General features: G+C 33.1%; 3 protein-coding genes across 5 annotated transcripts; all 3 read right to left on the reverse strand.

Moving 5' to 3' along the window:
* Window positions 1–299: 299 nt before the first annotated feature.
* On the reverse strand, window positions 300–3,098 carry LOC107612671 (cytochrome c oxidase subunit 5b-2, mitochondrial). Its single transcript, XM_016314373.3, has 6 exons — window positions 2,834–3,098; window positions 2,668–2,750; window positions 2,296–2,346; window positions 1,281–1,347; window positions 1,090–1,169; window positions 300–721 (listed from the first exon to the last, which is right to left on the reverse strand). The coding sequence occupies exons 1-6, from the start codon at window positions 2,988–2,990 to the stop codon at window positions 671–673; spliced, it is 489 nt and encodes a 162-aa protein (XP_016169859.1). The 5' UTR covers window positions 2,991–3,098; the 3' UTR covers window positions 300–670.
* Window positions 3,099–3,580: 482 nt separating this feature from the next.
* On the reverse strand, window positions 3,581–6,018 carry LOC107614242 (BIIDXI-like protein At5g11420). Its single transcript, XM_016316465.3, has 3 exons — window positions 5,872–6,018; window positions 4,613–5,125; window positions 3,581–4,302 (listed from the first exon to the last, which is right to left on the reverse strand). Exons 1-3 carry the CDS (start codon window positions 5,945–5,947, stop codon window positions 3,767–3,769), a joined length of 1,125 nt encoding a protein of 374 aa, XP_016171951.1. The 5' UTR covers window positions 5,948–6,018; the 3' UTR covers window positions 3,581–3,766.
* Window positions 6,019–9,433: 3,415 nt separating this feature from the next.
* Window positions 9,434–12,995, reverse strand: LOC107610327 (boron transporter 4-like). 3 transcript variants are annotated; one of them, XM_088497117.1, is made up of 13 exons: window positions 12,666–12,995; window positions 12,490–12,572; window positions 12,199–12,391; window positions 11,972–12,110; window positions 11,664–11,829; window positions 11,408–11,574; window positions 11,149–11,322; window positions 10,940–11,035; window positions 10,735–10,851; window positions 10,330–10,652; window positions 9,970–10,252; window positions 9,760–9,885; window positions 9,434–9,669 (listed from the first exon to the last, which is right to left on the reverse strand). In XM_088497117.1, exons 1-13 carry the CDS (start codon window positions 12,809–12,811, stop codon window positions 9,619–9,621), a joined length of 2,064 nt encoding a protein of 687 aa, XP_088353243.1. In that variant the 5' UTR covers window positions 12,812–12,995; the 3' UTR covers window positions 9,434–9,618. The 3 variants fall into 3 exon arrangements, with proteins under 3 accessions (XP_088353243.1, XP_088353242.1, XP_088353244.1); XM_088497116.1 differs by lacking the exons at window positions 12,490–12,572; window positions 12,666–12,995 and having other exon boundaries at window positions 9,434–9,682; window positions 12,199–12,407; XM_088497118.1 differs by lacking the exons at window positions 12,490–12,572; window positions 12,666–12,995 and having other exon boundaries at window positions 12,025–12,110; window positions 12,199–12,384.
* Between the last annotated feature and the right edge of the window lie 2,203 nt (window positions 12,996–15,198).

The raw sequence follows: 15,198 nt of genomic DNA on the forward strand, positions 1-15,198 counted from the left end.
ATTTATTTATGTTATTCTTTTATCAGCATCATCTCATTTTAGAACTGCAGGCGTTTTTAATAAAGTCATATTGTATATAAATATTAAATAATATGTTGAGGTGTGGACAAGAAACATGACTTTTCTTTTAGAGGCGTTTTTTGGGCTCAGATTTTAGATGTCTTTTGGGCTTACCACATGGTTTCGTTTAGTCCATTAGGCGGTATTTGGGCTTACTACATGGTTTCGTTTAGTCCATTAGGCGGTATTTGGGGCTTAGGCCCATGATCTGGTCGAAATGGTGCACATGAGGTCAACAATTCAACCAAAATAGAGGAAGATTCTTTAATTAATACGATTACAGCTTTTGGGTTTAGCTGCTCAAAATAAAAAATGCTGCCAGTTCTATTACATATTAAAGCCAAGTTAATGAATCAGTGTTGCTATCAATTATTGCGCAAAGCAAAAATGATAACCTAACAGGATTTGATAGCTCGATCAAAATGACCAGCCTGTGTCTAAATAACCGTAGAAACTTTCTATCTCTAGAGTTGCAAGACCGCAAGGTATATAAACCAATAAAAAACAAAACAAAAAACAAAAAGGCCTCAATGATTTTAACGGCATGATTGTAAACAATGTCTCTCCATGTTTCAAGATTTTATTCCGGGACGAAAATTGCAGGATGAAATCAATGGTGACCATGTTCATAAGGATCACCACCGGCTCCCACCACTTCAAGCTGCAAATGTAAGACCAAATATTTAGTTACAATGAGCTGTGACAGGCTCCTAGCTAGAAAACAGGCACTAAATTATCTCCAGTTATACGTGCAATAAACAGAAGCTCATTTAGGCAAACACTTCATCCATCATAGAATGGCTATATGTTACAACCCATCAAAGAAGGTTTGGTTTCCCCACTTATCACTAGCTTTGATGATGATAATAGCCAGGTTGAGTATTTAAATTAACCAATGGCAATCAATACTTAAGTACAAGCGCAAGTAAACAAGCGGATATTTTCAATCTATAAATACTGCCATATTTTGACATTTAACTCCTTATTACTCATGATATGGTAAAATACTGAATATGAATCTCAACTTACCTTAAAACATTGTGAGCATACTGGACATTCATAAGGCTTGCCCTTCTCCAGCCAAAACCAGACAACATCATGCTCATCCTCTGCGATCAAAAAAGTTTTTCACCTCAATAAAAAAGCAAATTCCAGTAATTTTCACCACATTGTAAGAAAGCTTTCACATAGGAATTCATAAATAAAGGTAAGTAACTTACCACCTTCACCTCCGGGGCATCCGACTATCCTTCTATCATAGACAGACTTTACAATAGCAGGTGCTTCCTGTAGATCAACATAGCATATTAACAATGAAAGTGGATACAAACTAAAACTAATATTTATAACAATAAAATAGGAATAAATAAAAAAGAAGCACAACAAATACCCAGACAGGTTTGATAGCCAATTTAGAAGTGAAAAACAAAAAGTGAAGAAACTTAAGCACACAGTTAAGGTTCAATGGGTAATAAGAGGATTTCCCCACTTCAAATCCACATTATTCTAATAATAGTTTAAATGAATGCATATTTTTACTTCTGTAAAACCCAATACAAACCTAACAAGCTATAACTTTCACTAATTGGTTTTCCAGCCTCATGCTTACTTTTATCTTTAACCACCAAGCACAAAGCAATTCAGGATAACATTTTCTCATAAAGGCTAAATATTCACCACTATTACCTATCGAATTGAATAATACAGATAGTCCTCGTGAATTTTAACATTTTTTATGGGCATCTCTATATTGATTGGCAGCTATTTCTATTAAGCATAAATTGATGCTAGAATACTGTCTGAGCAGAAGCTCTGGCGGATTATTTCTGCATTGAACTCAACAGACAAATGGAGCATTAATGGCAAGTCATAGTTGTTCCAATGTGAATGTCAATTTTATCAATTTAACCTTCTAAGTATTTTTATGCACTTGTTATGTAACAATGGATTAATAACCCAATATGTATTGGTTATGCTTACTTTATGCATTAAAACTTTTTAATGACTGTTTATTATGCTATATTTTATTTTAAATCATGATAGAAAAAAAAGGTTGAACACGGTACATAATTCTGACACAGAGTACTCATACCCTCTTATGCAATCAAACAACTAAAAAGGAAACTAAAAACACCACCGAGCACTTTATCTTCTAAAATCTAATGGTTTGTAAACATCAAAAACTTTGCAATCTTATATTTCTAAAAATAACTAAATGCCACTATCGGGACTAACCTTTGTGCCGAATGGACCTTCAGGATGGTTTATTTCAAGAATATTCCTTCCCTAAACAATAAGAAACAGATTAGATTTACCAACTACAAGAGAGAGAGAAAAAAATCTTAGCAGACTAATAGTGAAGTTAAGAGATTCAAATAATAGCATGATTGAATTTAAAATAGCTTTTGGTAAATTTCTTTAGCAATGAAAATAATGGAAAGCATCCTCAGAACTTCGGAAAATAAAACCTAAAAACAAATAATCAATCGAATAGTAGTAGTACTCAGTGCATAAATCTCCTAATCTAAACTTGTACTAAATTTCGATTAATAAGATTTCCACATTACGCATAGAATCGCAATCGTAGGGAATGAGGAAAGGAATAACCTCGAGATCAGCCTGAATCTCCTCGCGTTCGTGCCCAGTGGCAATGGGCATTACATCCTCAACCCTAAGTTTTACCTTACCACCTAAAAAAACAAAAAATCCAATAAAAAATCGAATAATAAATAACTCAATAGGAGAACCAAAAATATTGAAAAGAGGGGAATACCTGATTGGGTGGAGACATGGCGATTAATGAAGGGAGCGGAGGAAGGAGCGGCGGCGGCGGCGGCGAATCGGAGGGCTGGCGAAGCGGATCGGGAATGAGAAGAAGGTGAGAGTGCAGTTAGGGATTTGAAGTGAGAAGAGACGAGCCTCCGCCACATGGTGCTGCTTTGATCTGAGGTGGTTACGGCGTTGGTTGATCGAAGCAGAAATGGGAAAGTGTTTTGATGGAAAAGGGAAAATAGACTCGCTCGCTCTCTCAATCACTCACTTTGAACGAAAACCCAACACACCAAAGCCCGCGGCACGTGACCCATGCAGACACGCACGTGGCATTTAACATGATCGTGTGACTCTGCGAGAACAGCATTGTTACTGCGACTGCGTCTATCGTTTGCTCATCACATTTTTACTCACTCAAATTCCATTCAACATGCAATTACTACAAATTAGGAGATCACTGCTAAACACTGACCACACAATTTATCTTTCTTTTTTTTTTTTTTTAACTTTAAAAGGGTTTAGTCTCTCCTCTTTCATAACTAGCCTTAATTATTTTTCATTAATTTTTTTTGCGTGATTCGTTAATTCAAAATTGTGATAATATGAGATCTTTGCCAAATTGCTCCTTTTAATTTGTATATATCATTATGATAATATGAGAAGATTAGCATGCATTCCACATACATCAATTTTAATATTGAAAGAAACTCGCCAACTTTTACGGAAAAACAGGGTGGATAGTACATGATGATGAAAATTATATGGTACAGTAATAATAATAATAATAATAATAATAATTGTTACAAGAGATGCATCAACGATGCTCATTGAAACCAAATGGATCGGATCATCATGGAATGTGGTTTGATTGCACTAGCTATGCAATCTTATAATAATAAGATAAACACTACATAACTATCCTGGATATAACTAATTAAGCATGTCTAGGGTAACGGACGCTAAGCAATTTGACGTCATCAATGACGGGTCCACAAAGCGAACCAGAGTTATCATTCTTCATGGTGTAATACGTGCTTAGGAACCTAACACGGGTACGTGTTGACACAGCCTTGAACCTCAACTTGCCTCTGATAAAGCCTCCTTTGCCCTTAGATTGGTAAGGGACTTGGACTGTGTCTTTGCCAGCGAATGCTTCAACCATCATGGACCCTTCACATGCATTGCTGGCGTCACCAACGGCAAAGGTGAGGTCATAGATCCTTCCAACTGTGGTGATCACAACTTGTGCAATTGCGCTCTCTTTCCCTGCAACAAGTTCAATGGCTCTTTTGCCCTCAGGGACAGAGAAGTGTTCTGAATCAATGTACTTCACTGCTTTCAGAGACTCAACTATCCACCCTATTAGAGGACTGTGAGCATCTTCAATGTGTGGTGGGATCAGAACCCCCCAAGATGCGTTTGGAAACACATATGGCCCTTCTTCGAAGTTTCCATTCTTCAGCAAATTCGCTGTAAAATCATCTAACTTAGTAAAATTTTGTAAAATCTTAACTAATTAAAGGTAAAAATTTAGTTGCAATTAATTTCATGTAAAGTTGATAGTCGAGAATTATTAAATAATTTGATAGCTTTAACTAAAGAGGAGTGCTAGGGACCAACAACTTTTGTGTTTTGTAACCATCAATTGGCCATCAATAATATTTTTAATGGTGTGAGATTACATCAAATGGTAGGAGATCACTCACTTTTTTTTTTTTATGGTTAAGTACTGGCTACAAAACACAAAAGTTGTGATTCTTAACTATTAACAAGCTTGTACCTCTGGTTCTTCTGGGTGGGTTCAAGACCTTCAAGGCAACGGAATCAATGAGTGGGCCACAAGCAGGGTCTTCTTCAACACCGGGGTTATGGATGACAATCTGAGCATCTTGAAAATCAGCAACGAAGCCACAAGAAAAGGACTCCCAACCATTGCTACCATACATGGTCTGAATGGGGATCTGACCCCAATCTCTCTTCTCATTGGTTGGAACCACAGACACGTTGAGCTTCTCCTCCTGTGCGCACGTGCGTGCAGCACTGAACGTTATGGCATAGTGCAACCCCTTCACGAGCTTCACGTTCTGCTTGATGGAAGCTTCGTTGCCGAGCCTAATAGCGTAAGCACCTTCCGGCACAACAAGAAGCATGTCACCTTGTTTCTGCCCTGATTGTATGTATTCTACGTAGCCCGTTACGCTCCAATTAGGAATTGCATTTTGGGCCGTAACTACTGAGCCCTTTAGTTGGCCCCGTTTTGGGCCCAGTTCGAAGTTCCCATTCGGCAATAAACCTGAAAAGTGAAAAAAAAAAAACCGTTAATGTATGGCCCACCACAAAGAAAATGAGCTAAGTAATTTATCTTTAACAACTTTTTTTTAATTTATAAAAAAATTTGTTTCCATACTGTGAGAAACAATAGAACATGATATGTTTGGTGCAAGGCTGTGAGCACATGATGAAGTGTATAAGCCATGTGAAGAGATTGATTGACAAATATTGTTCTTGTAGATCCCCATGGCCATGAGTTGTATGTTTTTTCTTTCTTTTCTTTTAAAAGGATATTTATCAGTAATGGCCCATTATATATAATTTAATTATTTTTAAAATACTTTATTTTATAGTATACTTATAATTACTGTAATAAAATATTTAGTTTTAGGCTTTTCAAATCTAAATTTGCTATGTTATAGGAAACCAGAGATAAAACTTAATATGATCTAACAATTTTCACTTGATACTTAGTTTGGTTTCTAATATTTTTACGTGCTTAGTTTGATCGCTACATTTTTTAATGAATGAATCTGGTTAATTATGTTATCCATTTCATCATCAATCTAACTAATAGAGACTCAAATACCAAATAAAGTTTTATATGAGAAAAACAATTTAAATGGATCGGATAAAGAAATTCAAAATGAAGAATTAAATGATGACTACATTCTAGATTCTACAATTTCTAATGGTGCACATATCTCATGCATGGTATATAGTATTTATGTAATAAGTGAATTAAGTGGAAAGTTAAGAAGTACTGACCGTCTGTGATGGAGAAAGCAGAGTGGCAGGTTGAGAGGAATAGCACTAAAAGCAGAGTCAGATTCTGCATTTTCATGGCAAGAGATGAATTCAAGAAGCAGAGATAGATGAGATGGATGAGATCCCGCACAGCAACCACTCGGTTTTTATTTGAATTGCCGCATGAAAACACCACTCAATCTTACCTAAACTACATTAATGCCACTGGATCTATCCCAATCCCTTTTACTAAATTCCAATATTCCATGCATTTACTACATAACTATCACTTTCTAATTATAAGAACTATTATTTTAAGTGAAAAATATTATAAAAGCAATTCCACAAATAATATTTAAAAAACACTATTATCTGTGTATATACATGTATTATTTCTATACGAATTAAGGATTTATATGGGCCGGACCACATCGAGTTTGTCTTAATCCAGATTCGATCCGAAATATAAACCGAGTCTAATTTTTAGATCTTAACTCGATTTTAGATTCGATGAAACTTACGCACTTTTGGACCGGGTGAAAATCGAATGAAAAATGAGTCTTTAGCATGTAAAAATCACCTAATTTCCAACCATTATTTATTTCACAAGTCACATAGTAAAATTTACTTAAAAAATATAACAAGAACCAGCCCTTCTCTAAAATTAAAGCATAACCATAATCAATACTAATATTGTCTAATAACACCAAATATTTAAATCAATACAAATAACACAATATTATGCATTAGTCTAAAGTATTATGCATTTTAAACATAAAACATTAACTTATAATCTTATAATGACTAATAACACAAAATATTAAAATTTATAATATTTAAATTCTACATAAGAATAGCCATCATCTATCACTAATAACACAAAATATTAATTGTGTATGATGATCGGGCCATCGGGTCGAATTCGGGTGGCCCGAGTTATGACGCGGACCTGACCCGAAATAATGACTGTATCTATTTTTGAGACATTTATCCGACCTTAAATCCGATAAAATTACACTAAATTAACCCCTAAAGTCTTTGGAACCGGACCAAATCTTCGGTCCGAACCGAACCATGTACACCCCTAATACGAATGACCGATTTTTTTTTTAATGTGGATGTAATATAGTTGAAAGAATTGATTACTTAGTATATATAATTGGGACTTGGGAGGATTATTCAAGTAAATATATGATGAGCACGCACGTGTTCCTTACTTAGCTTGCTTTGACTAATGAAGTCACGGTTTCATTTTAAGCATCGCATTCAATTCGCATTGTTTTACTGATAAACACTGCAATAATATTCAGATTTCATACTACACCGGTTAGTTAATTGCTTCCAATTTCAGGCAATGATAATGATAATAATATTATCACAAAGCTATTAAATTTAAACCCACATGTTACTTCCAAATTCAGAACATAACGTTGTCGGTTACCTCAAAAGTCTGCATACTCCAACTTCATGCGATTCAGATTTGATTTAATAATGTTACACACCTTAATTCATGCATCATATAAGTTTAATTGGAGAATATGTCGCCACCGCTTAGTAATTATGTCTTTCTAAGCTAAGTTTATGCACATTCCGACATTATTTTGTCCCTTCAAAACTTTGTTTAAGTGGCATCCAAATGGGTTTGCTACGCCACCGCACAACATTATTTATAAACAAACATTATGGATGGGATTCAACTAAAAATATACTCGAATGAAATGACCATTTTAGTGTCGTTTTGTAGAATGATGCCAATACACATGGCTTTGGATTGGATCATGTTCATACAGATCTTCTCATGAGAAGGTGGGTTATGCTGTGTCCTACTAGATCTCTGGAGTGAAAGGACGAGATTACCCTTCAATTATGTGAATTTGGCGAATGCTGTTTACCAAATCTACATGTTTTAATGATACCCTCGTGGGGGATTGAGAACAGTGTGTCCAATTGACCTGTGAAAATCAGTGAAGAAGGGGATCCACCAGATTCTATCTTAGGCAACCCATGTTCTCGATTAATTGAACCAATACTATTCCAGCTTTTTGTGAACAAATTTATTAATATGGTTCCATTTCTCTGGAATTTCCGAAAAAAAAAATAGACCTATTTTATTAAGGTGGTCGGTCTAGTTGTGGAAGATTAGTTTAATATCTTTACTATAATACATGATTAGATATTAGATTGAAACTTTTTTCCATTAAAAATATGAGTTTAATTTTGATGTACAGTCCAAAATATTTTACACAGTCGTATAATTATATTTATTTTTTTGGATGATCATTTATGCGGTCAATATTAAAAGTAGTTATTTTTATTAATGTAGGGTTATATGCACGTGTAAAATTATTTTACACTAATAGTATATCAAAATTAAATTCTAAAAATATATAACAATCATACTATTGAGTTTTTTTTTTAATAAATAAGTATGAAGAGTTAAATGTTATTGAGTATATTAGTATGAGAAGATGACAAAATCTTATATTTGTGTAGTGGTTTCAAGACACACGATTAGATTGCTTTTTTTAGAGAGATATTTATCCCCACACTTAGTTGCTATAGGGTTGATGACAATACTCTCCCAAAATACAATGAAACCTAAGAATTTCTTAATTAGCAATAGTAAAAAATTCTCAACTCTTTTGAACAAAAAAATCTCTTAATAGTTGATTAAAATGTACACTTAATACTTGTATTTCTGAAGGAAAAGTACAGATAACCAACAACATTTTTGAACAATGTGTGAATAATGTGAATTAATAGGGTTAAAAGAGTAAATTAATCTTAAATTTAATTAGTAGCATTAAATTAGGATATAGTGTATTTTTATTTAATTGGTAGTTGTTCATATTGTTTAAGATAGTCATTGTTTATCTAGCACTCCCCATTTCTAAAATAGTGAACAATGACTTATTTATACATATTCCACGTAGCAATTATGATTAGTTACGTATACAAATGATTGTGTCTTTTCTATTTCCAATAAATACAATATTTTGAACATATATAATTTTTAAAGAGTTATGTCCCTTTAACTAATAGACACAATATTTTAAACATACACAATCTTTTATTGTGTCCCTCTAACCAAATAATACTAAACGATTAATAACTGTTTATTAATATTAATAATAATATTAATAATATTAATAATATTAATTAATTAAATTTGTAAATACCCTTCGGATGTAAAGACAACGATACTTGGAATTTTACTATAGCAGTTTTGAGAATGATTGTTTTTGTACATTCATTAGGCACCAATTAACATAGTCGCATGTGGTTTCATACAGTTGATTACATGGTATCTGTCCACCGGATTTAGATTGAAATAATTAATTAACCATACAAATAATTTTCTTGTTTCTTGAGTGATGGAACAACAATTAGTAGGATATATATGAATATGATGAGGTGGCAGCCCCAATAGCTACTTTACTAGGATATAATTAATGTATATTTTAGCAGAACAAAATATTAATTTCACAATAAGATAATTACTCACATAAAAGTTAATTTTATATAAAGATGATACATAAAAATTGTTAAAAAATTTGATATGTTTAACTAAATTACTATCTATGGAAGATTCAACTCACTACAAATTTGCAAATTTTACATCTAAAATCCACAAACTATAACTGGTGGCCTTCAAATTTTCTACATTTCACAACTTTGACCATCTCCAATATATTGATATCAATATATATCATATTCTCCTTTCATTCCTTTTCTATAGGGAATTGGAAACTTACCTATACAACATGATCATTGTGTGAGTGTGGGATCCATTTCACTCACTCTTTCATCTGGATAAACCTGCAAAAGATATCTATATTTGTGTGAGAAAGAGAAATGTCCAAAGAATTTAAGCTGATTGGAATCAAATGACAGTTGAAACATAGTTACCTGGCTTTGTCTTTCTTCATTGAAGCTAAAAGTTCTGACCTTCACCTCTCCTCTGTTAGTAGTTAACTCATCTAACATTTCAGCATCACCTTTTTCTCTTGATCCAACAATAGGTGATTCCACCTCCTGATATGTAAATGCAAATAATCAACACCTTGAAAAAGAAAGATGGAATAGTGAAAATATATATATATGAGCATCATGATGTACCTTAAAAGACATGTTGAGACTCAATCTTGGAGCACCTGCTACTATTTCTTCATATTCAGCAGCATCTAGTTCCCTTAGATGGTGAGGAATGAAGAATTTGGGGAGAATATGCTGCCTCAGTGTGATCAACACAAAGAAAGGCAATGGGAACAATATTCCAGCTATTGGAATCCATGTCACTCCAAAACAAACCAAGAAATACACACATTGGAACAGTGTGAATAACATTATATGTTTGAATGGTACTGACTCAACAAAAGAAGCATGATCCCCTTCCAACAACCTGCAAAATTGGATTGCCATCAGAAACACCATTGAGTTTTTAAGTCTTTTACATGGAAATGAGTAGCTTCCACTTACTTGTACCACCTACTAGGTGTCACAAAGAGTAGCAGTATTCTTTCCCAGAATTGATTTCCTGGAAGACTATCAATGGCCATGTATGCAAAGTATCCCCATAGAACTGAAGTTGGAATCTTTTTTATGGCAGGCATAGCAAAGACTGATGCTCCAACAAGGAGTGATTGTAAGAGATTGCTCACTCTCTGCTCATTTACTCTCACTGGTAGATATGCATCAATGTGTTTCTCAGGATCAAAATTACTCTCCTTGTTTTCTCCTTTATCTTCACCATTTAGGACAATCTCTTTTAGTTCAGCTAGTTCTTTGGCCACTGAATGGTTCTGTGAACAATCAAAATTCAAGATGAATAATATGAACTTAGCTATTCTTCAATTGGGACAAGATTTGAAGGATTATGCTTACATCTTGAGTGCTATCCATTTCTATAAACACAGCCTGCAGATTCCCATAGATTTCTGATTTGCTTGCTTTCTGCTTTATGCTTTCTTTGGCACTTTTAACCATCTTTCTTCTTATCAACTACAATTAAAAAATATAATATCAAATCTCAGATTCATTAATAAAACTTGCTGCTACTGATTCCAAATTCCAAAGCTCATTCACCTACCTGTTTCTTGAGAACAGCCAGGCTCTTGGTGTGCATAGGGGATTGAGGCAGAACTCCATTTGAAGGAGGCAGGCCAATTAATCCACAAAGCAAAGTCTGATCAAGTTTCCAATCAAACCAAAGTAAAACTTCAGTTCTTAAATCCAATCTAATTACAATTAACATGATAGAGATACATTTAAAAAACTATGTTTAAGGCAGAAACATGCCATGAATCCTAGTAGCAATATGTCATAGTGATATGCAGAAGGCTTCTTTAGGTTGAATTCCTTCTGCTGTGCTAACTGTGAAGCAACACTGTGATCAAAGAAATAAAGCCCTGCTATCATTATGGCAGGAATAAAAGCAGCAAATATATATGTTGGTGAAACCTTGCCCATGTCCTGCATTAAATGTTATCTTATTAGTATTTTCCAAAACAACAAAAGCAGCAACAAGTGTGATTGTATGGAAGAATATATGGCTTACTTTGATGACAGTCCAATGATGCAAAGATGTGGAATCCCAAGCAAGAGGAGAAACAAGTCTTCTTGGAACTCCAGAAGGAACTTTACTTGGTACTGTGAATGATAGGGCTGTCCAGAGCAGCACCATGAGAGGCACCCCATAATCTGCAATGAAACTTCTGAACCACCCTGTTCAAAACAAACAAACCTATCTCATCAAATTCTAGAACATAGTTTTGGTTGTGCTAAAAAATGGCTTGAGAATCCACCACACAAACCTGTTCCATATAACCATGACCTTGCTCTTCTGCTTTTTAAGGAAGTATAGAGAAGGCCAAAGGTGAATATAATACCCAGTAATCCATTAGCATACAACCAATGAAACTGATACTTTTCCAATGTTGGGTTTCCCTCCTTAGGAACCTTAAACTCACTCACCATTCCCTGCATTTTCCAAGAACTTGTGTCAAATAATGTCCTCTCCCCCATCTGTTATGTTATGCTAAAACTCATGCTTCATTTGATGCCTATATATATATATATATATATATATATATATATATATATATATATATCAGAAACTGACCTTAATGGCCTGTTGAATGAACAAGACAGTAATCAGCATTCCAAAAAGCTCACCAGCAATCCTTGTAAATCTATTGATGATATTTCCAGCATTGAATATTGCAAGAAGAAATAACAAGAGAGCAGTCCAAACACAAACCCTGAGATAGTGAAAAGATTTTGGTTATAACAACAAGTATATAAAATATTAAACTTTGGAATAATGCATGGAAATTAATCTTTACTTACCATCCTGCCCAAGCCAAAAAGAGTTCTTGTCCCAAACCATCTCTATCTTTAGCAAAGTTGTATAAATATGTATACATGATGATGGTTGGCTCAGCAACACCAAGTATAAGCAGAGGTTGACCACCAAATACTGAGTGTATGAATCCACATATGGCAGTAGAAGCCAGTGTTTCCACTGTACTCAAACTTCCATCTACATTCAAATTAAACTTGATTACAAATTTGCATATCTTGTATGGTGTATAATTAAATAAGAGACATGCATGCAGAGGAAGAAGATGAAGTAGGTACCTGTGTCTCTACTTATTTGCTCCCCAAATGCAATAACAGGAAGTGCAGAAGCAAAGAAAATATAGGTAGTTGGAGCCAAGATCCTGAAGTTAATCAAAATAAAAAGCAAAGTGGTCAATAACTACATAGTTATTTATTCATAATTTTCTGAAAAGATAACTAAAAAATCAACTTGCCCGAATCCTGAGTGTGTAGCAGAAGACCAATCTTGTTTATAGTGAAAAGATCTTGCACGAATGTCTTTTACAACACCCTTGAAAGGTGATTTTAAGCTCTCCATTGCTTCAAGTTTGGTTATGGTTAGTGACATACATGCATGCATGGGTAGTGATGGTTGGAAAATATATCTATATAGTATATATAATCTTGATTGTCTCTCTTGTTTAGAGAGAACACTGCAATGAATAGATAGATAGATATAAGAACATACCAGAAGAGATAGATAGATTGGTCTGATAAAAATAATCTCTCTATCTGTGTTCACCTTCTTCTTCTTCTACACCAACATTGACCAACCAAGAAGCCGGTTTAGTTGGTTATATAGGTGTGTTTTCTCTTGTTTTTTTGCCTATCCTAATTAATATATATATAAGATTGACTAAGCAGGAATTATTTAATTAATTCAGCATGATTAAGTTAAACTATGAATTAGACTAACAATAAGTTATGGGTCATACTAATTAATCTAATGCTTAAGGGTGCTTGAGACCCCACTTGGTTTTATGAGGTGTATGAATTCTTCTGTTGTTGGCAGTGGCAAAACCAGAAAAATAGGTATGGGGACCAAAAGAATTTGTATTTGGCATGACATGAATATTTTGTTGTTTAAGAAAAAGTTTATTTTTGAACCATGTACATGTATTTGTGTGTGAATACCAGTTTGTGATATTAAGGTAAGAGGACTATTATTGCAGTTTTCTTTTCTCTGTTTTAGAAACATGACAATACATACATATAAAATCATTGTAAAATTCTGACAAAGATTAATGTATTTCTTAATATAAGTTTTATAGAGAATCTATATATTTGGAAAATAAGGTACATTTAACAAGGTACATTTAATATGTACTGATATAAATTTTTTAGAGAATCTATATGTTTGCTTATTCGAGAGGCATTTAATTTGTGTACATGCATCCACTTTCTGTTTTTTTTTTTTTTTATTGCAAAAGCATTTGAAGATTTGAATGATGATCTTCATGACCGTTTAGTTATGTCGCTATTATCATGGTAATTGTAAGATTATAACATTAAACTGATTATTGATGAAGCAAAATAATTATTATGAGAGAGATTTTCAAAATGCATGAAAAAAGTCAGGTTTGAAAGGTTGTATCTGTTCATAGAATTGTGATTTATTGAAAAGTTGTAACTTATAATGAAAAGTTGTGACTTATTGAAGAGTTTTATCTATTTAAAGAGATGTTTCTTTTCGTGTATGAACTCAGTGCCTATAAATAAGATCTCAAAATGACAAATCAAAATACATGGATTCATATAATAATTCTTCATCTCATTTTATTATGTTTTCTTCTCTTTCTCAATACTTTTAGGTAAAGAATATTTTTTATTCCTGAAGTTTGGTAAAAGTTTTTAAAATACCTATAAGTTTTATTTTATTTCAATTTTGTCCCAAAAATTTTTGATTTGCATCAAATATACCCTCGATGGCTAAAATTTCAAAAAATTTAAGACCAATTTAACAATAATGCATGAAAATTATGCTTGATTTTCTTGTGTTGAGTGTTGTTTTTATGAAATTATTGTTGAATTGGTCTTAAATTTTTTGAAAATTAACCGTTAAGGATATATTTGATGCAAATCGAAAATTTCGGACAAAATTAAAACAAAATAAAATTTAAGGGTATCTTTAAAACTATTATCAAATTTCAGAGACAAAAAATATATTTTATCCCGATACTTTTTTATTGTATAGTGTGTATATGTACATGTATATGTATAATTTTAAGTTGCCACCAAGAAAACTTTTTAACTAATATAGAATATATACATCTCCTTCTATACAAATCCAGTAACTAATCTTTCGATAAGACTCATTTACTTAAAGATAAATGACTCGTCACAAAACATGCATGATGTTTTACTTTAATTTCAAATTCTATTTTTTGTATGTAATAGTTTATTGGCCAATAATAAGTACTTAAATAGCTCTAGTTTAGATTTACAAAATAAAAAAAAAATATAGTTTTTAAATTATAATTAATTTTTTTAATTATTTTTAATGTCTTATTTTAATTATATCAAGTATTTAAAATATTTTTTATTTTAGTAAATAATAATATATACTATATCTAAATTTATTTTACGAATATATCTTAAGAATAAGACTGGACACGCTGACACGTGATGTTATTTAGGTGTGTCCAAGCATGTCCGGAGAAGAATTTTTTTACTTTTTATTAAGATACGGTTGGACACAGTAGACATGTGTATCCGACAGTAAGTGTGGTGTCCGAAATATGTCCGATACGTGGACACGACAACTCAGCGAAGTGTCCGCTTCATAGGTTGATACATAAAGAGAGAAGTCTTAGGATATTATATCATTAAAACCTGCACTGTGACGACATAATAATATAACGCTAATTGCTATAGCATCATGTTTGCTCAACCAATACCATTGAGGTTGATTTTACATGCATCATGCATTGCATATATAAAGTTACGTAACACAGAGATTGCACAGCA

Source organism: Arachis ipaensis, chromosome B8 (genome assembly GCF_059453495.1).
Source record: "Arachis ipaensis isolate K30076 ecotype BB chromosome B8, ASM5945349v1, whole genome shotgun sequence".
NCBI classification, from domain to species: Eukaryota; Viridiplantae; Streptophyta; class Magnoliopsida; order Fabales; family Fabaceae; genus Arachis; species Arachis ipaensis.